The sequence below is a fragment of the Rhodnius prolixus genome, unplaced genomic scaffold, assembly GCF_049639745.1.
Source record: "Rhodnius prolixus isolate KJV_2025 unplaced genomic scaffold, Rpr scaffold_1, whole genome shotgun sequence".
Lineage (NCBI taxonomy): Eukaryota > Metazoa > Arthropoda > Insecta > Hemiptera > Reduviidae > Rhodnius > Rhodnius prolixus.
The window spans coordinates 10,312,918-10,339,858 of record NW_027411581.1 but is presented as its reverse complement, the minus strand read 5'-3'; the positions used below and the strand labels follow the sequence as shown (position 1 = coordinate 10,339,858).

Below are 26,941 nucleotides of genomic sequence, written 5' to 3'. Positions count from 1 at the left end.
AGTCTCCAAGCTGAATAGCTATCAGAGTCTAACAGTACTAATACGTGCTATTCTGCTGTGCCTACTCAGATATGAAGTAGTATAAGACAGCATTACCTCGGTGTATTGCAGTTAGTGTTCACCTAAACATTCCAGGCTCTCAGCATTTCTACTTATTGCTCTGAAAGTAAATCATTGTCTTAACTATAGCCTTAATAATATTTACATTTTTTTCTTTACTGAAAAATTCTATCTCTCTCTTTTTTGCATGCGACATCTTAGGTAACAAGTAGCCCTTTCCGTTAACCGATTTGGAGAACCCTACGCTTTGTGTACCAGAATTTTTACGTGTTTTAAGAATAAATACACCAACTAGTCCCTTCTTAAGAATATTTAAAAAAGAATAACAAAAGAAAAGAAGAATAAGAAAAAAGAATAATAGGCTCCAGAAGGCTGATATACCTTTCTGCTCCTCGAACCTCTCTAAGTAATTTCATCACTTAAGGGTGCCACAAGCTCTCACCTTAAAAGATATTGTAGATCTCTCCGAAAGAAACTACAACCTTGCAGTTACGATTATCAGCAAAATTGGTGGCAGTACTAAATTGTCGTGACTCTATTATATTCATCATTAATTCACCCACTTCTCCTCCACCAACTGTGTTTCTCCTTGTCTAGCAACAACATTCATTACTCTGTCTAGATATCTATTACACAATGGTTTAGTTGGCTGTCAGAATAAGTTGGTTACCATTCCAAGTCGTCATCGATCATACTTATCATTAGTTTGATGTCTATTTTTCTGTTTGATGAATTTTATTTATTGTTTGTTTATTACAAATATATGTAAAACATGACACCTCATATATTATTGGCGAATATTTATCGGATATCTATACAGGGTGTACACGGTGGAAAGGTCGAAACTTCGAAAGGTGATTCAGCAGCTCAAATGCAACAAAAAATATTCTATTTTTGATTCTAAATAGTATCCAAGATATTTGCATTTTTAACTTTTCCGTCGATATTCGCGTTTTTCACTATAAAAACGGCCGTAACTTTTCTATCCTTTATCCTACAACATATCTGCTTATTCCAAACGAAAGAGTATTAAATTTTCTATAAATATGCTTAAATCAGAGCCTTAAAACGTTTCTAAAAAACAATGAAATTTTTACTTTAAAGTTTAAAAAATTCGTTCTCGATTATTTTTGTTAAAATTTTCAACTGTATTTTTTCAATGATTAATGAATCATGGAGACCACCCAATTACAGGAAAAGTTGTGCATTTATTGAGCTTCAAGACCATATGGATGTTTTTGTTTTAAAAAAACCCTACCCCGAACAGAGGTGTGTAAATGCAGAAAACTGGGAAGTTTCGTAACCATCTTTTCACTGATATCAAATTATTAATTTACTCGAATGTCAATTTTTGGAGAAAGAACAAAAAAGAAAAGTAACAGTTTTAGTTTAGAACAATTATTATTTTTTTGTTGATAAACGGAAGTGAACAAGATGCCAACCTATGCAAATATCTTGGACACTATTGAGAATCGGGCCAGAGTGAATAGAATATTTTTTGTTGCATTTGAGCTGCTGAATCACCTCCAGAAGGTTCGACCACTCCTCCGTGTACACCCTGTATAAATTATAGTTATATAATTTTCAAATTTTCCGTGAAATAAGAGCCATTATTACAATGATAAGATAAAAAAGAAAAGTCGATGATTTCCTCTAGTAGGTATTAATTGTTTTAGTGTTTAAAAAACATGCCATGCTTTCAGAGGGGCTTAGATGCTTAGAATACCTTAGATAGGTTTCAAATTAGGATTTTGAAACTTTCAACACATTCTCTCATTTACCACCAAATTTATTTTTGCCAAACTTTGAAGATTGAATCTAAACCAAGAAAATATAAAATGAATTCCATCTTAGTGGACAAAAGCGCTCAAGGATTATGAAATTAAGCGTTGATTGCCCTTTTAATAGCATCCTTAAACGTAATCTTCTCTTAAAGCGACGCATCAAATGCACGGTGCACATGCCACAATCAGGAATTGATAACTATAGTGGCACTATCTTGAAAGATATCCCTGTACTTTAGCTTATAATCGATGACTTTACCTGTAAAATAATGGGCATATGATGTTATTTGGTTGAATTAAGAGACATTTTTTCCTTAAGCGAAATGTTTCTTACCCACTTCTTCATAAATGAACAATATAAAACTTTAATATGAAGTAGACTATAAGAACAAAGAAGTAATTATTTCAGGTAGTTTAGCGTAATGTGTAATTACCGTACAACGGAGATGGTTATTAGGTGCTGCAGCGAGATATTGGCTTCAAAGGAAATTTAGTGAAAGAAATATCAACATTATTACATTGTAGTTGTTTATTTTTTAAAACTAAAAAAAGGTGTCAGACGAAATGTTCTTTTTCTCATCTCAAAGTAAACACTGAATTAACATAACAAACGAAAACCAAAGTTTCAAACTTCAAAACCATATACGTACAATATATGTATATATATATAACCTTACACATACATACAAAATTTCCATCACAAGTACTTATGAATATATAACTAATACTGAGAGAAGAAAGGTTTCATTAAAACATCGCACGTACTGTCAACAATGTGAGAATAGACCCAGAGACTGTACCTCATCACAGCAGGCAACTTGACTAGTGTCTGTCTGTACATACGTCACACAGGCTGTATGGAGAGATCTAGTTAACTCTGTAGGATTGTTCACATGTTTACTAAACTATTTTTTACAATTAAAATTGTCTTCACATATTTTCTCTCAAATTTATTTATTTATTTTATTGTCTTATTGGAAAATAATTTGTTCTATAGACTAATTGTGGTATTTGTTTTGTAGCTTCTTGTAGGTGTCGATTTGTCAATTCGCTTTAGTTTTAGTTTCAAATTATTTGTTTCTTTTCTCTTAGTATTAGAGACAGGAAATAGTCAAATTTTCTGTATTGTTTTTTTCATTGAATATACAAGATGTCCTTGGCCAGAGAAACAATGGACTTACGAGGGTCGTTTGAAAAGTCCGTGCAAAAATAAAAACTACTTAATTTTTTGGGGTAAACCTTTTTTATTTTTCAACATAGTCTCCTTTTAGGCTTATACACTTCGTCCAACGCTGCTCTAGTTTGTTGATCCCTTCCGAATAATAGGATTTGTCCAAATCTGAAAAATAGCCATTCGTTTCTGCAATCACCTCCTCGTTTGAATAAAATCTTTTTCCCGCCAGCCATTTCTTCATATTGGGGAACAGATAGTAGTCCGAGGGAGCCAAGTCTGGAGAATAGGGGGGATGTGAAACGAGTTGGAACCCTATTTCCATTAATTTTGCGACCACAACTGCTGAGGTGTGAGCTGGTGCGTTGTCGTGATGGAAAAGGACTTTTTTGTGGGCCAATCGTGGGCGTTTTTCTTGCAGCTCGGTTTTCAAACGGTCCAATAACGATGAATAATATGCACCTGTAATAGTTTTACCCTTTTCCAGATAGTCGATGAGGATTATTCCTTGCGAATCCCAAAAGACAGTCGCCATAATCTTTCCGGCCGAAGGAACGGTCTTCGCCTTTTTTGGCGCAGATTCCCCCTTGGTAACCCATTGTTTAGATTGTTCTTTGGTCTCAGGAGTGTAGTGATGTATCCATGTTTCATCCACAGTGACGAAACCACGCTTAAAGTCCTGCGGATTCTTCTGGAACAGCTGCAAACCGTCCTTGCAACACTTCACACGATTTCGTTTTTGGTCAAGCGTGAGCAATCGCGGCACCCATCTTGCGGATAGCTTTGTCATGTCCAAATGTTGATGCAAAATATTATGTACCCGTTCATTCGAGATGCCCACAGCGCTAGCAATCTCACGCACCTTCACTCTTCTGTCATCCATCACCATATCATGGATTTTATCAATGATTTCTGGAGTAGTAACCTCAACAGGGCGTCCAGAACGTTCAGCGTCACTTGAGCCCATATGGCCACTCCGAAAATTTTGAAACCACTTATAAACTGTTCTAATCGAAGGTGCAGAGTCACCATAATGTTTATCAAGCTTCTCTTTAGTCTCCTGAGGCGTTTTGCCTTTCATAAAGTAGTGTTTAATCAACACACGAAATTCTTTTTCGTCCATTTTTTGAAAATCACTCGACTTCCTCGATTCAAACGAATGCCAAACACAAAGAAATAGACCGATCTGGCTGAAACTTGGTGTGTGTTCTTCCAAGAGATGCTACTAACTAAACATAACCTCGATACGCGCCAGTAGTGCTATCTCTCTGACTTTGCACGGACTTTTCAAACGACCCTCGTAACTGTGGTGCGTGTGTATTTAAAGTTGCGTAGCTCAAAAATAAAATGACCTAGGCAACTCAAAATTTATATTACATTTTGAGTTTAGATTTATATTGGTTGGCTAGAAAGCCATTGCGATCTAGATCGTCTATTGGGCATCCTTTTACAGTTGTTTAATTGTTTAATTAGACGGAAGTCTGGAGTACCTGCGGCTGAGCAAAATAGGAAAGCGTGCATTTTTCTACAACGAAAGGGCTATTTCATTTCTTTCCACTGGCCCTAAAGGTTCTAAGGTAAAGGGAGGGCAAGAAAAATTCTCTCGTACGTAGTACCTTCAAAGTTAAAATTTATTGAAGATAGATATTCGAAAATTTGGAAATCTAGTATCTGTAAATATCAAAAAGTAAATTATCTTCTAAAAGTGGGAGAGTTTCGAAACTGATTCTACTGTAAATCAGTTTTATTAAAAACAACTCCATTCTATTCTTGTTCTGCTTCAAATCTTGTAAAAATTTTGTTTCAGTACTTAGTGGTCTAGAAATAAAAACATTACTTATTCAATTCCTGGCTAAAGAACTGTCCTGTAAGAAACTCTCCAGAAGTCTGTGTAGTACATTAGCTAGTAACTCAGTCCCAGATGTAGAAAGAGAAGTGATGTTGAGCCTTTGAAGGTAAATGGACAGCGAGGAACAGAAAGAGAACGAGGTAGCCGTGTAGGAAGTGTTCAGTAATGCGATTGTCCAGAATTAGGTTTTAGCCTACCCTCTTTTTGTTGCATGGAATTTCGTGTCTTTTGTATTCTCTGGAGGTCCTGCCAGGTGAGGGGAAAGGGTCCCCTGGAGAGGTAGCATCAGATTAGATTAGGTAAAGGGGGTGTGTTTTGGAGGGAAGAACGTCATTCAGAGACACGGCAGTGTGGCACATCACATGGGCAGTCTTCCTGTCTGTCTGAATCCATACATAAATCAAGTTTAGCATTATGTAGTCCACCTTTAAATTATGAAGGCTTCACCTTTATCCTCTGGTTGGTGGCTGTGTGGCACAGCTAATTATAATCACCTCCTGTATCCCCCTTATTTGAGCGTTGCCCACAATTTAGCATGTTTATCTGTCCGAGACTATCTCAGACTATCTGTGCTGTTAATTATGGATACAAAACCGTAACTAGACACTGTAATGGATTGCAAGTGAGATTTACATGAAAACTAACCAACTAGCATAATTGTTTTTAAGCAAGTGATTAAGTACATTATCACAATTAAAAAGTCAATCTTTCTTTAAATAATAAACCTGAATTCTGATTGTTTTATTTACAGCTCATTTGGGTGTAAGATTGTAATTGAATGGCCGGAGATGGCTGCCTGTATACGAGGTCCCAGGACGCAGGGTTCCTCAGAGAATCTTCATCATTCCAAGTCTTCAACAGCTGCCGCAAGTGTAAACAGTCATCACAAATCTATTGTTCAGGTGGGCCACATTTTATGATATATTTTTTAAAATCAATTAATGGTCAAAAGTTGGTTGAAATTGTATCATTAAATAAGATTTTATGCAGTTTTCTTTTTAGCAGAAGGGTGGCAGTAGACTGTTTTTTTTTTTTAAAGTGGGATTTCCAGTGTGATTGAAGGTTTTTTTTTTACAAAGAGTAAAAGCCAGTAAAAATTACTAATATGTTCTGTTCAAGCTAGAACCTTGAGAATTGTTTATAAGCGAAGAAGAATTATTGCTTAGCAAAGGTAGCAGACATAAAAGAGCTTAGCTCTAAGTTGACAATTCTTATTAAAACTCCTGAGCCGTGCAGTTTGGAAAGAATGAGCTACATAGTTGAGTTTAGAGCACGTATGCATGTAGAAGGTGGCTAAAAGTTCTACCAACCTAACACTTCAAATAGAACCCGCACGACTGGTACATAAAGGCAGTGTATGCATTGTCTGGAGTCTGGGCCGTTGATAACGCCCGTCTCAAGCAAAAGAAAAGAAAAAGAGTTTAACCAATTTCTTTCTTGCAATTTTCCTTTTTTTCCTTTTTTTCGGGCTCCTTTTTACTGTTCCACTCGCGCGTCCAGGTTCGCAATCTAATCCTGTAACCAGGGCGGTTGCATCCAGCCCAGAGTGTGGTAGACGGTGGCATACCGAACATGCGTTACACACACACCTTCACAACTAATCTACCGGAAACATTCTCTGAAAGAGGAATTTAATATCGGCTCCCCTTCCTTTTGTCATTTATTGTTCTTTTGTTTTATTTTATTTTTCATTATTTTTATCAATATTTTTGTATTTTTATATTTCATTTTATATAAAATTCTTTATCTCTCTTTCATTGTTAAATTAAATTAACATTTTTATTAAAGTTAATACACAATTTGTGCGAATTTTAGATTTAAATTTTTTGAAAACTTATTTACCATGCCGATATTGTTTGGCAGGCTTAGAAGGAATCTAGATGTTAAATATTTTTTAACAGGAAACAATACGGTTTAAACTAAGCGGTAAATATAAATATATATTTACGGTTTCATGACCGTAAATTCTTAAACTTGGAATTCTAGATTAGCGAGGAATCGGTCAGATAAAAAACAAACTCGTCTCTTTGCCAACGTTTCGACAAATATATTGCCCTCTTCAGGGCCTGGATATTACAAATACACAAATACAAACAAACCAGTAAGACAGAAAATCAGTAAAAAAACTTTATATCTGTATATATATATACCTGTTCTCCAGTTCTGGCTCTTAGTTTCTGTAACTCAACCAACCCTCATAGCCACATAAGTTTTTAATAACTATAAAAGAATTTATTGTATTTTTATTTTTATATTACTGTTATTTTACTGATTTTCTATGTTACTGAATTGTTTGTATTTGTGTATTTGTAATATCCAGGCCCTGAAGAGGACAATATATTTGTCGAAACGTTGGCAAAGAGACGAGTTTATTTTTTATTTGACCGATTTCTCGCTAATCTAGAATTCCAAGTTTAAGCACTAAAGCCAATTTTACTTTCTGGAGGTTGGATATTGGGCAGTGGCCAATGAGAAACTTCCACCAAAACTTTTTCATTGGTGCTCTAGACTTCGAGTCTCATTGGTTAGTACACCCACTCACCATGAACAGAGTTGTGAGTCTATTTGTCTGTTTATTATCCTGTAATAAAGCTTTTTTTATTCTGCTTATTTTTACTGATTTCATTTCATTTCATTCATAATAATCGATATTTATATTCTTGAAAAGTATTTATTTTTTTTATTCAATGCTGACTAAAGTAGAATCATCATGAAATTCAACATTAGCGCCTTATCATCAACATTGAATCCTTGTGTATTATCACAAAGAATGTCACACTTATTATGGTAGAGTGAAGATAATCCAACTCTGCGAATAGAATTGTTCCATTATTATGCAAAGAGATATTCCTGTAATAGCCCATCCTCACTTTATCCAAATTATCCATTTACTCTGTATTAAGAAGGATATTTCCATTGGCTCAAATGGTCGGTCTGTTATAGTCCATCTTATGAATTATTCCACTCTTTCTATTACAATATAACAAAGATGAAAATGTGCCCTTGCATTAGAATGTATTCTTTACGTACATTTCTCCTTTGTAAGTATATCGTTACAATAGAGTATTGTAATATATTTAATATTAATACAGCTTGCCTCCACTGTATATTGCACGGCAGCTTCTTCAATGAGATGAAGAAATAAGATTATTTAGTTTAAAGAGATTTCTCCTTATTACGAAACATCACCAAACAAGATATAGAAAAGGAGTTCCATTATTAAAACTGATGCATTTTCTCAGACCAGATCGATACAATTCTTCAATCGTGCGAGTTTATCATTATACAATTAACCTAAATATACAAATCACGACGCGAAACTTATCATACATTTCGTATTAGTTTCTTGGCCTTCTATCCTTATATACTCTGATGCTTGGACAGCTTCCATTGTTCCGAGCCCTACCTGGCTTTAAACCTCACACAGCCAGTTTCTTCATCTTTTGTATTTTTCAATTCTGTGGCCACTACACCTTCTTATAATAAAGATATCTTTATTGGCCTTTCTTCTGATTTGTTTTTGACCAATTATAACGGCTTCTACATTAGTCAAATAGCCTTAAACGTGAGGCGGATCAATTTCTCAAGTGCTGCAACCAAACGAGGTCAGAGTTTTCTCCAACAGTTGTTTTTGCTTATTATAATTTCCAATCTCCAAGATCTGGTAGTCTGCGATATGCGGACTATAGTTGCAGAGCATTTAAAATGTAAACGACAGTTACCTCTACTCGAGTCACAGTTTGCACACCTCTAAGTAACTACCTCACCTGTTCCCAAGCTCCAAGGGCCAGGTAGAGGAGGATAGCCGGGTAAGAGTTGCGAAAGTTCGCCCTGTGCAGGATGCCTAAGGTACCTTAAACAGCAGCCATTTCATCTAGAAATCTATCACTAGAAGTTAATACCATTTCTTAACATCAAAACACTTTCCCCATTTCTGCATCAATTGAATGAGATATTTTTACCAAAAAAATTAGTTAAATTTCTTGGCAGAGTTATGTTTGCTATTGTTTTCTTAAGAATGTTCAACTATTTCAAGACGTCACACAAAGAAGTGATGAAATAAAAAAGAAGGTTTTCATGAACAATTTTCGACACAATACAATGTTGTCAAGATTATGACAAGAATTGGGTAACTTTGTGTAAATATTTGAAATGAGCGAAAACATGTTCTAAATTTAGATGAATATAAACAAGAGAAGTTTAGAAACTTATTCTAAAAGTGACATTTATACGATAATGGTGTTTTCTTTAGCTGCACGTTATGGGTTTTAGCATGTATTGTGCAAATAGTTCAGCGTGAAGGTCTCCAGCTAATTTCAACTTATTTTAGCTGTTATAGAATTTGTATCTCATAGCTAAATGTTACTAAAGAATACTGGCAAAATGCCTCATAACTTAATAAATGTTTAAAACGGAAATAGCGGTGCTTCATTAGGTATAAAAGTATGAAATTAATATCATAATAAGTGATGGTCTCTGTTTATGGAATCTATCCTTATTTTTTTCACAATTGAATTAATCTTTATTGAAAAGATTTTGCTTTTCTTCCCAGCATCATAAATTGAGAGCCAAATTCCCTTCCATCTTTCGCACAGCCTGTAAACCTTCCTTCTTCCTTCACGTCGCTCATCCTTTTGTCCAGTCTGATGATATACCTGAGCCACTTTTTATTTTTTGACCGCTTTTGGAGAATCGTACACTTCTCTCAGTTTCAAATTGCTCCCAATTTAGCGGTATTTATGGGTAAGGCTCGTCTAACTTTCAGTTCAAAACATAATATTGTTTAATTAATGTAATATTTTACCAAAGAAATTGTTAAGATCTAATCAAGAGAACACCTAATTGAATCAAAATTTAATATCCAGTTACAGAATTACCAGCGTAAACAGCTTACAAAATGGTGCCAACTAAAACTTATGCGATGTTCTATGTATTCACAACCTATTGAACTATAGGAATAAGTTTTTGTCGGCTAATTAGTAGGGCCAGGTGTGTTGCAAGTTGCCAGGGATGGTAGGTAGACTGTATACACCCTTTGTTGTAAAATGATTCATTGCCTCGCGATCTGCAAGTACAACGTTATTGTGGCCAAGTAACTCCTACGTTCTATTACAAAAGGAGTTCACCGTATACAGGCAATTTATCTTAAGTGTGTATGCAATATATCTTCAGTGGTAATCTGATCACCTGAATCAGGAGGAAATGCTGGGAGAAATATTGGTTAAACTGATATTTTCAATGAAAGTTTGCGATCTCTAGTCTTGTATGTAATTTGTACACGATTATTAAATGTGTGGAACAAACGTGTATAACAATGAAGATTTATGGAATATTCACATTAATTTTTAATTAATTTTGTGTTGGTTTAGTACAAAATTGGGAAATTAGTTACTAAATTGAGTTTTATCCGATAAGACACGTTTTGAGCTTCATCCTGTAGAGTACACCTATGAAAGGAAGAACGACAAACAAACGTCCGAATAAAGCGAGCCAAAAGAGGGCAGGCTTCTCTCTAAATGGTCGTTTCAGATGGAAGTACGGTTCTAAGATCTTTATAATGTTGGTTACAATTAAATATGTTCCAAAATTAAATAATCAGTTAAATTTCAACTTTTCTTAAACATTTATTTAGGAACTTATCATATGTATTATAATTTGTACACATCATTTAATTTGTCCCTTGATTTGCACAGTTAGCCAGCTGAATATTGAGTCATACGTATGGGGCCAGGGCAATTGTACATGTGAACAATAAGAATTACTTTACAAAGTCTATAGATTATTGCAAAGTTTTATTGTGAAACTTTGAATAATCTTTATGCCATCTTCTTTTTTTGAATATGCACCACGTACAAAGATCTTAAAAACGAGGACTTAATAAACTTTAAGTATAGAAATATTCAAACATACTTTTATCTTGAAAAGACCACCATCTCGCAATATCTATTGCAATATTGACTATAAATGTTAATGATTTATTACCAGTTCACCTGTTAATAATTCACCTGTTTATCAGCTGCCCAGTCTTTGAAAGCTTTAGAATTCCACTTCATATACGAGTAGAGTATTATATACGGGAGTAAACCAATATACGTAATAATCCTAAAGAAGAACTTTGTAAATTAATTAATAACTTTGAAGAGAAAACCATATACGCAATTTTTAATTGTTTAAAAAAAGGTTTTAAAACTAAGATCTTACACTTTGCAAAGTTTATAAAGTGTACATGAACTTGAACTCCTTCGAAACTGATACATTGTATCTCTACCCAAATAAAGTTTATTATTATTATAAATGTTAATGATTTGAGCTACAATTGGTTGCCTTTTCACTTTTTTTTTAAATTTGGATGCAAATAATTTCAGTATTATTCTCCTTTATTATTTGCAATTGTAAATTTAGGTGCCCTCATTCTATCTGATGTACGATCTGTATGAACAGATTTAAAGTTTCCGGTTTGAGGAGAATCTAGAATTGTAGTAAGAGAAAGTGGTGACACCGACATTTTGAAAATTGAACCATTAAAGTGAACATTCTCCCAGAGAAATTAGATTAAGGGCCCTTAAGGGAGAGAAACGTCATTGGCATCTCCCTAAAGGGCCATTTCAGTGGAATGTTACACGATTACCTTTTCCTTACAAATTCTAAATTTTAAAATTGCTTTAAAAAAACAGTCAAGTGTGTGTTTATATGTGATTGTTCAGCTTAGAAACAAAATTCATTAAATGGCTACAATTCATTTAAGCTGGAAATTACCGACCAAAAACCATCCTTTTCGTCTGGTTATAAAGTATGAAAATTCATCAAAGAATTTCAATTATTTTTGAGGTTCCAACCACAATGTTTCTGCTAGCTTGAAAATCCGAACTTTTATGCACCAGTGAAAGGTTGAAATATGTACTTCAATTACGTAAAAACGCAGAAAGTAGAAAGTTTAAATTTCGATTGGGTCACTTTAGAGAACCCAGCTGAAACTTAGCGATTACAATTCCAAGACCTGAAGTACCATGGTACTTATTTTTTTGAGATTCTCTCGGTAAAAAAAGATTCAACTATTTTGTTTTTTTTTCACATTATTGCGTACAGACTGTGCTCCTGGCAATCTACTACTTTGACTTTTGTGCAAGTTCTATTAAGAACATTTCTGAGTGATAGATCTCCCTAAAAATGTTCTTTCATTTTAATCTACGGTTCTAAGAACAGTAATAATGTTAGTAAACATAAAATATGCCTTGAAATTTTGACTTGTGTTTCAGAAAATGTAAGTGTCACAGCCAGATATTTTTTTGTTTGTTTTGCATAAAGAATGCATTTTGATTTATGAGGGCCAAACACTTTATATAAAGCTGCCCTTCACGGTCCTAGACGCAAAAATAAGGAGGAATTTTTATAACTTAATTATAAGCAGAATTAGAAATTATATTTGTTCGCCCAGCTGGGCTCCACTACTCTGTCTGCTTAATAGATTCCAGTTTAAGAAGTTCAGGTGTTTCAAAATGGAATTAATTTGAAACCATTTTATTTATTGAGTAATTTCAATATAACTGAGGTAATACTTTGCAATTGTGATAAAAGTAACATTTTCGTAAGCAAAAACAAATTATTATTGAAATTATTCTGTACATTTTTATGGATTTGAGTTAAAACCATGGCTATAGCAGATAATGGCGGATTTGTAATGAACAATGAGCAAAGTTTGTTTTTATTTATTTTCCAGTAAAATAAAATTCCATAAGTTTTCCATTTTTGCTGCGTTAGTTACATGAAAAACAGTTTTAACAAATAGTTAAAGAGGAAAAATGGTTTAAAAATATATAAGATGTATTTTATGAGAAATAATTGATGAACATTGTGATAAAAATGTGTAGAGGGAGAAAACTGAGCAGTTAAGAGTTCAAAAACTGCAAAATTTATAAAGCTGCTTCCAAATTGGCCAACTTTTTGTTCCAAATTGTTGCAACAGCTCCACCTCTTAAACGCAACAAGTAAATAATTGAGGCAGCGTTGATAGGTAAAAAAAAAAAAGTGAAGGATAAAGTTATTACTTAGTTTTAGGCGCCATGGTAGCCGAGCGGTTAGAGGCGAGGTCTGCAAAGCTAATATATATCGTGGTACTGGGTTCGATTCCCGGTCTTAGGCTTTGGATTTTATTTAATGGTTAATAAAAGAAATTTACAGTAAAGTATGCTTACTAGTCGCCGCATCCGTTCGCTACACCTAATTTGGTAGTTGGACGTAAAGCCCCGCCTGAAGAAATAGGCGATTACTTTTTATGACTTAGTTTTAGAGGTATATGTACAGCGCATTGTAAGGCAGGTCGTATATTTCCTTTATAAAAATTGGCACTCCTACCTCTTGTGACGCAGAGTCGGCTGAGAATAGAGTTCAGTATACTATACTTATTCTATAATAAGCATACTTTTAAAAATGAATCGGGCAAAGTATTATGTGTTTTTGCTTTTATTATCACCGATATTGTTGGCAGACTATTTAGCCAACATTCACCACATTGAGCGAGATTCTTTTTTAGAAGTTTTGCAACACTCATATTTTTGTACTTTAACTAAAATAGGGGCGAAAAAAATAAACATAAAACTGATATAACAAAATGAAGTAGAGAAGCGCACAATATATTTAAACGTACGCGATCTGTGCTGTAATGGAACTGCAAAAGATTATATAACCAAGATAGGTTATTGCCTGTTTTAAATAAAGATAAAATTGTATGATGAGACTATATTACTGTGAAATGGGTAACTTTTCTATACAGAAATTACCCTATTATAAAGCGGTAAATGTTTTGGAGGGGATACTCTGAGCGCCACTGTTAATGTTTCAACCTCTTTCCTGTTCAGAATGGCGGAAATGCTCTCTGCTTCCTTTACAATTTCTTTTTTATTTAAATTTAAAAATTGCATTCATATCATAGAATTGAAATTGTGCGATAAGAATGTTTAATTCTTTAAATGGTTCCTCTTAAGCAAGCTACTGTTCTTTTTTACTTTAATTGAAAGTTTAAGATAATAATTATCGCAAGAAATCAACGCATTAATCAAGATTTTGTAAGAGTTAATAATAATAATTGTTTTCAATTAAATTCTTTTTAAAGAATATAGAATTTTTGTTTTTTGTACTTTTTAAAACAAATAGGGAAAATGATTTCGTAGGTTCTTGGACAAAGATGGAAAATTAACCTTTGCTTTAAGAGCAAAACGAATTTCTAAAACAGTTAGTCACATTTCAAAGAATTTATTTGTCACTATCTTCGTATCTATATCACTATCACTAACCCTGTTTTGTGGGTAAGGGGTCATTGTGGTTTAAAAGAAAATGAAATTGTGGATAAACTTGCAAAGGAAGCCCACCAATAGTGGGGAAATGGCTAATTATAAATTACCATACATCGTCATCAAGTGTATAATTGCAAAAACAGCACTACAAAAATGGCCAGACAGATTACAGTAATGGTAATAAAGGGAGATTCTATAAAACTGTGGTAGATCAGTTACCTAGACAACCACATGGTTTAAGTGAACTGTCACTAATAAATGGGTTGTTACGACAATAAGCAGACTAAAAGCGAACCACACGGTGTGCGGATCGTATCTTCACAGGATCAACAAAAGGTTTTCTCTCCTCTTTGCGTAGATTGCAGTGAGGAGGAGGATTTCAAGACAATATAATAATGATATGTCCACGTTATGTGGTAGAAAGGAAACGAATGTTTGACGACTTATACAGGTATTTAGATGCACCATTTCGCTACGAAGACATAATATTCTCCACCAATATCTATGTGTTTAAATCTACAGCAGAGCTATCTATGAAATATGAATGTATTTAAAAGATATAGAATGAATGCAAGAAAATGATTAGAGAAGGATTACGTGATTTTAATTTCAGTTAAGCTATAAGGATGGCAGGAGCACAGAGAACTGATCCATCCATTAGCTGTAGTTTATGTAAATAGTTGTATATAGTAGAGGGATGAATGTGTGAAGCGAATGTATTTATAAGTAAGAATGGAGAGTGAGTGATATTCTAGTGATAAGCACCTAAACGATGCTGACTGTATGGCGAAAGCCAATGCCAAAAAACGAAAAAACCCTGTAGATCCGTTTCACATCCTGGCACTTACCCACGGTCGGCCCACGTTTCTGAACCATCGTGGAAGTTGACAGTACGTTGCTCCTCTTTGCTATTGTGGATGGCATAAAGCGCAATTAAAAAGTGTAAATAAAATCTAAAAAGTTTGATAAACGTTCAGCAAAAATGGTTACGTTTGTATTGCATTTACGTAACAATACTGTGTTTTTGGATCTAGTCGTAGTTTTGTGGGAATAAATAGCGGAATTCTGTACGATCATAAGAAACGTTCCGGACAGAAGCAGGATAAATGTTTTTTGGAAACAGGTAAAAACCTTCAATGGAGAATGGGAATATAAAGAAAAAGACAAAATCCACCGGAAATCACTCCAATAATCAGCATTTGAATATCGCAAATTTCTGTCTCACCCATCCAACTTCTCGCCAATTGGATCATCATCTTAACAATGGGATACATTTTTCATTGCTAGAACCTAACTTCACTGAAAATCAGCATTCCTAGGACTTAGTGGAACCAATTTTTTTTGAAGTAATGGGATAAATCGAGTTGTTGATAAAACGAATTACAGTTGATAAAGTACACTAACCTAAACTATACGTATCTTCTGATTCGCAAAGCTTTCCTCCCATTCTACAAAAATAGCACTTCTTTCAGAAGTATGTACAATTACCAAGCTGATTAAATGATGACAAAAGTAAGTTGAGATGATGATGGTGATGGAAGTGAAGCGGAAACAATATTCTGCAGTAAGTAAAAGCTTACTATTGTAAGTTTTGCTTACTATTGTAAGTTTTGCTTACTATTGTAAGTTTTGCTTACTATTGTAAGTTTTGCTTACTATTGTAAGTTTTGCTTACTATTGTAAGTTTTGCTTACTATTGTAAGTTTTGCTTTGCTCTTTTTATTAAGATATATCTTGCGATATTTCGTTTCTCCTGTTTCAAGTAAGTTAATTAATTGGACTTAATTAATTATTGTAAATCCAAAAAGTTAAAGACAGACATCACAATAATAATTACTATAATCAGAACTAATTGAATAAGATTATTGTATTCAATTTATTGTTGTATATTAATAGGCAAAACATTACTAGTGGGGAGTAACTTCATAATGAACGTTTCGAGAGTTGCGTAAAGACGGAGGCTGGGGCATAAACTGAAAATAATGTAATTTTAACTTAGAACAATAACTTCTTATTCACTGTTATGAATTTAGGGGGATTTGGTGGTGGGGGGGTGGAGCGAAATACGTTGCTCACAACCCTCGCAAGTCTCGCTCATTATTGGCCGTAGCGAGCGTTTTACATCTGGGGCCACTTCTATCTTGGAGCAGTTTCCATTAAAGCAAAAACAAAAAAAAAAATACCCAGAAATATTAAGGGGCAACGGTTATACAGGGCCCGCATTACCGATAGCAGTTGGTGTCCAGCCTAACTGGAACGCCTTATTCTTAGACTATGTAGAAGGAACGGCAACTATGCTTCTTTCAACAGCCATAAAAGTTTTTTATATTCAACAGACGCTTTTGTCTATATTTGAATTAATTATTAGTTTAATTATTATTAACAATCTATTTACGGCAAATTGATTGTTAGACCCAAAGATTATTTTAGTAAATTAACAATTTAATTGATTATCTTATTTAATATTGCTAATAAAAGTTTTGTTTCCCTAAACATTTGGGCTAATTAAGCCCATTAATTACATTGGAGTGATTATTTACAACAGATTACCCTGTGTGTACACACCTGAAGGACTCAAAGTCTCGGATAAAATTTTATTAATTACGAGAGAAGTTTAAAATTCCTAAATTTAATTAAACGAGTTAGAAAAGTAATTAAAACACATTTAAAAAAAAAAAATATTTAATTAAACTTTAAATTAATTTCGCATATAACTATGGCCGCTAAGTAATAAGAAATTGTAATCATGATTATCTACTTGTAAAGTTTCTGTAAGTAACACCATACTTGTTAACTTAAATAAGTACTAGAGAGATATATGGCAGTTTCTAGAACTTTGTTCGGAATGTTGGGCAGATATTTGTATTAATATTAAATATGCATACGGGATAATAAGTTGCTGTAAGAGGGATAACAGGCTAATATCACTCCCTCTTTACACGTTTAACACATTTACGCTTTTACAGCCTCCAGTAAATCCTGCTAAACATTTCTGTAACTAACATTTCATGAGCGTATTTCCTGTTTTCTAAGTTCATTTAAATGAAATATTTCAAGATTTCTCTCCTTATATACTAATCTTTTCAACGTTTCTCTTTAATGAGAGTAATCTGCTTAAAGCAGTAATTTTCCTTTACTTATCCAATAAGTAGTAGATCTACGTTGCAGTTGATAGTTGCATCCACTTATTGTGATTACTTTAATATGGATTTTCAATATCTTCTGAGAACGACTGTAATTACATTATTTTCTCCATGATAGGACCAGCCTAAATTGATATTCAGAAATCTATTGATTCATTAAAAGGATTTTATGCAAAGTTTGCTTGTGATTTTTACTTCCTCTTTGAGCATAATCCTTTTGAGGTACCCAGAGTCGAAATAAGTGATTTTTAGAAATAAGCATGTGTAAAAGATTACATTTCGACTTGATTCCACCAGTGGTTCTGACTCAAAACATTTTTAACCAGAACTAAAACTTTTCTGAGTAGTTCTGATTAGGTTATTCGCTTTTCTCTAAAATTCGTATTTAAATTTTTATCTCGTAGGATCTTGAATAGTATTTATTTACATTTCTCGTATTTAAATCTGAATAGTTTTTCTTGGAGCTTACGTTTTTGGAACATTTCTGGGAAGGAGTAGTCTTCGCTTAAAAGTATTACTTTTGTAAAAAATGAGTAAGAGATCAAAATGTTTTGTAATTCAGAGTTCTAAAAAAATAAATAAATTAAGTTCAGAACTTTGGGAATTGCAGAAGAAGGACGTGATTTAAGTATTTACAAGGGGCCAAAGAAACAAGTTAATATTGAATTTATTTACTGGAGCTCGGCTTGGCGACTTTATACAGGGATTATTACTGAATTTGGGAAGCCAATTGTCATCATCTGCATTTCCACTTTATATTGGGCTACCTACCCACTTCGAATTCCTATTATTCCAAAGACAAGGCAGTTGATAACAAATATATTGTTAATAATTTCAACCCTATTTTATTGAAAATTAATTCGAATTTCGGGATAAGCACTAAATAAAATGTTTGGCAAGAAAATAAAAGCAAAATTCGGTGCTTTAAACTTTCTGCAATTCTATTGTATAGTTTTTTCACAGTCTTCAAAGTTTAAACTTAAATACGGATAAGCATCGAATTATGGTAATGTTGCGGTCCACTTAAGTGCTTTTCTTGCAAATAAAATCTGCTTAAGGAGTATAGACTATGTTTAGTTGTGACAGGAGCTTCTTTATCTGCAATTCAAAGCTTCTGACATAATAAATCACTTTCTAGCGACTGATTCTGTTTGTTGCTAACGTTTCTTGACTTATTGCTGCATACTCTTCTGGACTCTTGCTGGAACTATTGCTGTTGGCTAAGTGTTGTGCTTCACCTTACCTCCCACCTGCGAAGTAAAAAGAAGGTCGGAAAGTAACGGCTTCCCTTTCTCTTGAATTTATCTTGAACTTCATCATTTATCAAAACATCATTTGCTAAAAGCTTTCTCTGTTGGAAACAAATAAAAACATTTATCAAAATTCAAGCAGAGTGTTATTCAACTGAGGGTATGTTCATGGATTAAATTAATGATGGAATTAATTGTTCTTGTGGAATGTAAATAGTATTGAGAATGTGATTGGTAGGTTGGCAAGCCTATAGAAACTCGTAATTCTACTAATATTATTAACTAGAACGAAATTTAAAGTAATGTGGGTGAATTAAGATGAGAGTAGTGCGAGGAGGCTGTACAATAATTTGATATATTATTTGTAAAGTAAGGAGAGGATGAGTGGAAGATACAGATAGTAGTATAACAGTGGTGCGGGGTTTTATAACAAGTACAGGCTCTCTACTACTATAAATACTTGTTAAACGGATTGTGGGGGTACGCCTTGGAGGTTTAGTTGCCCTAAAGTTAATGGGGTAACCAAGAAGCACCATGTAGACGGCCATGTTGCCGCTGGTGGGCCTAATTTTTGTTAATAAGCTTATACAAAGACTGCAGCCCTTCTTTTTAAAGCAGGGGCTAAAGAAATTATCGTAAAAACTTTCTTGCACGTGCTTACAATAGTAACAACTTCATCTTAATGTTATCTCTTGATTTTGAATTCTTATATTTGGATAAGAAAATATTTTTAGACCTTAGCATTGTAGATTCTACGATAATGGTGCATAAGAAAGATGTACCTAATTGATCTACTTTCTTGAACTTATATCTTAGCATTAAGCGTCAAATATTTAAAAAATCAATTACGGTTAAATTATTTTTCTCCAAAACTTGGAAGCTCAGCAGCTAAATGCAGGAACTTACATGAGAATGAAAAGTTCACGGCCTTGCAGAGCGTTGACGTTGCAACTACTTAGCTTGCCCAACTTGATTTCTTAATCAGTTTTCTTTGTACGGTTATTTTTAATGTGAACGCGTTGGCTAATCACGTTGAAATGGATAAACCGAAATATATGGCGCCTTAGTAAAAAACTATTTTGCTATCTGTCAAACTCTAGGGAGAGCAGAATGTTAAATACTGAGTCATGTCTTTCTAAACGATATTTTACAGCCCAGCCTCAACTACCCCAAAAATTATGAACTTTAATTATATAAATTTATAGAAACTTAGTCCAACCTGTACAAAAGAGTTTTGTCAAGGAGTTTGGTGCTTTAAATGGCCTTTTGCTTTTTGTTTGGGGCGCTTGATAGGGAAATTTTGAGGCTAGTTGTTGATCATTTAGTATGGAGTCTGTAGACAATAAATTTCCTCAATATCCATGGAGCTCCTGAGGGCAGCACGTGCCTCAAATTTATTACTACCCTCAGAGAAAATAGAATTTGAAAATACTGTGGTTTTTCTCTTGCAATAGTAAATTTTTCCAGACTCAATATGGACTATTAGAGACGCTTGGCCAATTATCTAGAATTAAGGAAAGGAAATCTACGGGCGTGAAACGGGTACCGTGGGTAAAACGCTCTAATTAGTGTGGCTCAGAAAAGATTGGGATGTAAGATCAAGAAATGCTGACGTGGGTGGTGGATGTTAAGATGAAGTAAAAAGAAGAAATAGAGAAAAGTTTAGAGGAGTAAGGGATACAAGACTGATGGAAAAGCTCTGTAAAATAAATATTCTTTCCAGCCACTCCTCAGACTTAGAGACCTTAGCAAACTAATTTAATGTGCTCAAGATTCGGTACCATCAATATTTATTGGAATTTTCTTTAACAATTGCTAGAATAATTGTGAACCGGTAAAGAGATGTAGCTGGGAGAAAGGAATTACGTCACTTCAGTGAGTTTTTCGCACTTTAATATACAAAAAAAACAACTTATTTTAATTTATTTTCTTGAAATTAATGTGAGAAAAGCTGAATAACACCAGCTGATTAAACTATTTACGAGTTTAAGTCAATAAAAACATTTAAAAAAATATGAATTCACTGAAATTTTGAATGCAGTACAATTATTTAGAGTCATTGAATGGGTACTTTACAGTCGGATATCGTCTGAATATAAATGGCAACACATTAAAAATGAAGCTATTCGAGCGGCAAAGTGTTTTGAATGAATATTTAGGTCACGTAGTGGAAGTAAAGTGACCCGACCAGGCTGTCCATTCGCATGTTATTATAGAAGGAAATTCCTTTTCAAATTCATTTGTCACAAAGATCATCACTTAGTCCGTTTTTATTTACTACGAGGGCGTATTCATAAATCAGAATTACATATTTACTTCTCCGCGAATCTAATAACTTATAAACTTTTTACAATTTAAACTGTTTTGTTTTCTTTCATTTCCTTTTTCCAGGTTTCAAATATGCGGTAAATTGTTTTCAAATTTAGATTCTATTCCCTCTTTTGGTTGGTTCATTTTGCAGGAATCTTCGAGTTTTAAGGCTGTACTCAATGTTAGTAGAGGGCCCCACTCAACACCTAGAGATGTAGTTAAAGTATCAATTACAGAGTAGTAGTTAGAGTTGTTGAGACTAAGGTCTGTACGCAATACGTACGAGGGTCGTTTGAAAAGTCCGTGCAAAAATAAAAACTACTTAATTTTTTGGGGTAAACCTTTTTTATTTTTCAACATAGTCTCCTTTTAGGCTTATACACTTCGTCCAACGCTGCTCTAGTTTGTTGATCCCTTCCGAATAATAGGATTTGTCCAAATCTGAAAAATAGCCATTCGTTTCTGCAATCACCTCCTCGTTTGAATAAAATCTTTTTCCCGCCAGCCATTTCTTCATATTGGGGAACAAATAGTAGTCCGAGGGAGCCAAGTCTGGAGAATAGGGGGGATGTGAAACGAGTTGGAACCCTATTTCCATTAATTTTGCGACCACAACTGCTGAGGTGTGAGCTGGTGCGTTGTCGTGATGGAAAAGGACTTTTTTGTGGGCCAATCGTGGGCGTTTTTCTTGCAGCTCGGTTTTCAAACGGTCCAATAACGATGAATAATATGCACCTGTAATAGTTTTACCCTTTTCCAGATAGTCGATGAGGATTATTCCTTGCGAATCCCAAAAGACAGTCGCCATAATCTTTCCGGTCGAAGGAACGGTCTTCGCCCTTTTTTTGGCGCAGATTCCCCCTTGGTAACCCATTGTTTAGATTGTTCTTTGGTCTGAGGAGTGTAGTGATGTATCCATGTTTCATCCACAGTGACGAAACGACGCTTAAAGTCCTGCGGATTCTTCTGGAACAGCTGCAAACCGTTCTTGCACGATTTCGTTTTTGGTCAAGCGTGAGCAATCGCGGCACCCATCTTGCGGATAGCTTTGTCATGTCCAAATGTTGATGCAAAATATTATGTGCCCGTTCATTCGAGATGCCCACAGCACTAGCAATCTCACGCACCTTCACTCTTCTGTCATCCATCACCATATCATGGATTTTATCAATCATTTCTGGAGTAGTAACCTCAACAGGGCGTCCAGAACGTTCAGCGTCACTTGTGCCCATATGGCCACTCCGAAAATTTTGAAACCACTTATAAACTGTTCTAATCGAAGGTGCAGAGTCACCATAATGTTTATCAAGCTTCTCTTTAGTCTCCTGAGGCGTTTTGCCTTTCATAAAGTAGTGTTTAATCAACACACGAAATTCTTTTTCGTCCATTTTTTGAAAATCACTCGACTTCCTTGATTCAAACGAATGCCAAACACAAAGAAATAGACCGATCTGGCTGAAACTTGGTGTGTGTTCTTCCAAGAGATGCTACTAACTAAACATAACCTCGATACGCGCCAGTAGTGCTATCTCTATGACTTTGCACGGACTTTTCAAACGACCCTCGTATCTTCACAAAATGTTGCTAGAGTGAAATTTTTATCTTTGGATGCCACATAGAAACGTCGGTATTGAAGTTATTACAAAGACTGTCCAAATAAACAGTTATTATGTAAATGTACTATGTATTTACGTATGTTTCAAATAGGTTGATAACAAGATAGGATCGTATGTTATTCTTAACCCAACTAACGTAATTCTCCTTTGACTGGAAATTCCTCGTTTCACTAACGCCTCGAAATCTTTTTAATAATTTTCTATGTTTAGCCATTTCCCATTCTTGCGAGCACTTATTCTCTTAAACATATTCGATAATTAGAACTTCATCAATTGACTATTGGAATTAAATTGTTACAGCTCAAAACTTAAGCTATGTACTAACAGTTACTAGAAAACCAGTACGTTCATCACTGTCACTAAGTCCCTGGATGTAGAGAGCTTCTTTTGCGGAACTACAAAATCCTAGAAACATCTCGTTCTAGAAATACTTCAGCTTCAAATTTTTCAGTTACAAATATTTAGAGAAATAGCAACAGCACTCTGCTAAAATGAAAACGATCAATTTATAATTTTATTTCATTATCACAAATAGTGACTCAGATCTAGCTTTTTATCTGTGTTATTTAATAAAAATTTAAAATACTCTGGATAGTTCCAGAAGAATAGAATCCTCTCCCAAGTAAGGATCTTCCAGCTTCTCTCTGAAGGAAGTAAATTGAAATTACTTGCCTGAAATAGAACAGCTAATGAATTGTACTGTTCAGTTTCTGGTAATTGTTCTATGTAAGTGTTTGAATTTAAAATATTTAGAGCGTGAAATACAATAGAGTCTCATCATAGACAATAGAGTATCTAAGTGACCCATCTGTCTGGTTACTACTAAGTTGGTTGCTTTTGTTTCTTAACTCCGTTAAGATTCATTTCTTCTCGTCAGAATTGGATTGTTTTATTATTATTATTATAAAATGAAACATTTGGGATCATAATAATTGATATGAAAGAAAATCATAATTAGCATAAATATTCGGCCGAATATAGACTCGTCAGTTCGCACTGGCCGACCTCTCCTGCTCTATAATCCTCGCATGTGCACTCTACAGGAGAGCAGCATACAAACAGCTATATTTACTTCAGTCATAAAGTTGTCGAGGTACTTTCTTAAGGGACTGTCCTTGCCATATTTTCAGCGCTTGGCCAAGGCGGGTAAAAAAGCTTTTCAAATAAGACAAAAATAATTATACGACTGCTTTGGAGTCATTAAAGCGGTCACCAACACCAATAAATTCTATATTTGAATTGTAATTCTGCATTTTATTACGATTGCTTTCTATGAAAATGCCACACGTGCGATGTTAAGATACATCATTGTGGGGGCGTAACCGTCTGTTGAGAGGACAAAGTAAAGAAAATCGTGATTTATCTTAGACCCTTCTTTGAGTAATGTTCAAAAATAGCATATAAATGTCTCTAGATGTAGTTCTCTTAGATCTAAATGACAAATTGTGCACAAAAATTGTCGTTCGTACTAAATTTGTGGCCTGCTCTCTGATCTTGACTTTAATTTACGTTAACGATTACTCTGTGTTGATGTTCAGGTTGAAGTTCCCATCCAGAGAGGGCGTACCCTCTTATAGATCTGGCAGCCATCTCCTGCTCTATCTTCTCCATCTTCTAGCTGGCCTTCCCTGCCTTTGTTTCGCTGAAGGGGATTCACCTTCTACAAAAAATCCATCCGTACAAAACCATTATCTTTTAGTGGAACTTCTGTGTTGTAGTTCTGTCATCAGAGAGAATACTCTTGAATTAGAAAATTTCCCTCTTCTTTTTCTTGTAGATATACTATTCCATCTAGATGGTGCAGATACCACCAACTCGGTGGAAGACAAAGTTGAAGAAATTTTGAGAATTTAACAAAATCATGGACCCAAAACAAAAAGAATTCAATGAAATCCTCATTTTGACTGAGGTTTTTGCTAACAGATGAGGTATTTTTGTAATATGTTCAATTCTGTAGCTTTATAAAAGTGTGAGAATGCCATATTTTACTTAAACATCATAGGAAATCTAAACTTTGGATGAAGAAAATATTGACTGAGTTTTCGAGAAACATTATTAATTTGAACACTTTGTTTATTATATCATTCAATTAATTCGTTAATTAATTATTTTTTAAATTACGTTCTCCACCTGGGTAAGCGCCTAAAAAAAAATTAATATTCCGCACTCGAACGCTCATACAAACAATGGAGGTCTTTCCACAATCGGAGAAAGGTAAACTGTCCTTCCGTTCCAAATTCAATTCCTGTAAATTATGGCAGCTACATTATCTTCTATTTACATCAGTAGAACCATTTAAATTAAACAACTATTGCATTCCATTTGGTAGTATGTTGACTTCCTTCTTTTACAATTTGAAATATTTGTAATTGCTTTTAGATTACGCAACAAAACTTCTAACATTATTTCAGTAACCCTGTAGATCATTTTAGCTAACTAATTATTACTTATGTTCATTCAGATCTACACGGACTGGGGCAATCATTACCTGGAGAAGGCACGTTCCAAAAAGTTAATACAAGATCTACAAACTGACCTTACAGATGGCGTCCTATTGGCCGATCTCATCGAAGCTGTCAGTAAGTAATTTTAGTGCATAAATTTTTATTAATTGAATCAGCTGATTGTGGCACGTGGCAGCAGTGTCCTGAATAGATTACGAGCACCGTTTTGACACATTTTCTATTAACATTGAATTACTGCTTGATTTTAAATGTTATTAAAGTAATTTTGTTGACTGATTCCTTGATTCGGGGGCCCCCTAAACCTAATATCGGAGTTTGAATCGCCAATGAATTTTGTTCATTAGATTTGTTCGGCAAAAATATATTAAAAATCTGTATATCACTTCCTTGTTAATTGCTCGTACAGTTCTAGTACATTTTATTCGACATAACTTATTTTCATTTATCTCTCTTCGTAGAAAGTATTGTAATCGTGCACATTTCGGATTTCCAGCTTTTATTGGATATTCAAGTTACTCTGAGTAGAGGAAAAAATGATTTTTACAAATAGTCTGGGCTTCTGCCTGGAAATACGCATCCACCGCTACTCAAAAGGCAGATTTAATTCCATATTAGGATTAGTTGCCACCATTTAATCCGAAGTGCTTCTTTACTGAGCATTCTTTCTTGTTCGTTGCTGAACATGTTCGTTCTATAACTTTAATATAAATCATTTTGAAAGGAGAATTCATTTCAGGCCATTTACGGGCGAGTTGGATGGTTACACATAACTCTAAATTAACATTTTAATAACTGTGGACTATCGTTTGCATTTATTGCTTCAAATCGGGAATAAACTGAGCTACGGTTTTGAATTGATGTATCAGTTTTTCAATCATTATACAAAAAAAAGAAAAAAATGGGTACCAATAAATTATTTAAAATATTTGAGACTATTCAGGGCCTATCACTTTTATCTGAAATCTTTTTTCCAGGACTTTTCATCCTGCAAATCTTAAGCCGAAGTGAAGTTATGCACAAGTGCCGTGCCGATGTAGCTGTTATGCTCTAAAACCTGTGTTGTAAGTCAGTCTAACTAGAAGTACGATATTGCAGGATGATTTTGTCGATTTTTGATCGTAGTGAGTCCCCTGGGAGAACTGTGGCGTCATAGTTCCTGTAAAATGAATCCTTTTACAGTAGTGAACCTCTTAAATATTGAAATTAACTTTAATTCATAAGTTAAAATTTAAAATTTGGTTAAATAAATTGCTAAATTAATCATTTGAAGACGTAGAATGATTCTGTTTATTAAATTACTGCTGCCCTAAGATTGACCTAATTCTAACTAACTTTAAAACTGGGCCCCAGTTCATATTTCTAAATTTACAATTTTTAACAATTTTAATTGACTATTAAGGTAGAAATTTAAAGATCAAACGCCCACAGATCTCTTATCTGCTGCTATTAACAGTAAAATTAAGTTCAATTGTTATTCCATGAACGTCGACTGCTACAGTAGTGAAATCTAATTGAACGGAACACCCTTAGACATAAAGGCAAACGATTACTTTAAAATTGCATTCAATAAAAGCATTAAGTGTAAAAGTTGTGAAACCATCTATATAAAAGTATCGGGTAGAGGGAGTGTGGCAAGGAGGCTGCAAGATCTTCTTTGGAAACTGGGAGTTACTATGGCGTGGGTGGAGGCTGATCAATTTAATTAATGCTTTCCAATTACTGCCGGATAGGTAGCTGCTTCTTCTGTAACCTGGGAACCATTAATTTATTAAAGAGGTGGTTAATCAGGAAGAGGAGAACTGGCCGGTATTGTTAGCTCCAGGGTGAAGGAGATTCTTCCTGCTGGGCGGAGACAGAGGTCTCCTGACAGGAGGCGTGCCTACTTTAATATTAAGATTGAAAAACAATTGGAAGGATTTCAGCTGCGCCGTTTACATTTCTTTTATTTCGCTTCTGTTTTGTGTAAATAAAATCTCGGCTCTTTTCGTTTTAAATTTTGCATT

General features: G+C 34.3%; 1 protein-coding gene across 4 annotated transcripts in view; it reads left to right on the top strand.

Moving 5' to 3' along the window:
* The window catches only part of sick (sickie), a 353,303-nt gene that overhangs the window by 40,389 nt on the left and 285,973 nt on the right, over positions 1 to 26,941 (top strand). For all 4 annotated transcript variants that reach the window (XM_074127748.1, XM_074127763.1, XM_074127757.1 and 1 more), the window contains exons 2-3: positions 5,616 to 5,766; positions 24,935 to 25,052. In XM_074127748.1, coding sequence (XP_073983849.1) covers positions 5,653 to 5,766; positions 24,935 to 25,052 — 232 coding nt within the window. In that variant the 5' untranslated portion in view covers positions 5,616 to 5,652. The remainder of the gene's footprint in view (positions 1 to 5,615; positions 5,767 to 24,934; positions 25,053 to 26,941) is intronic.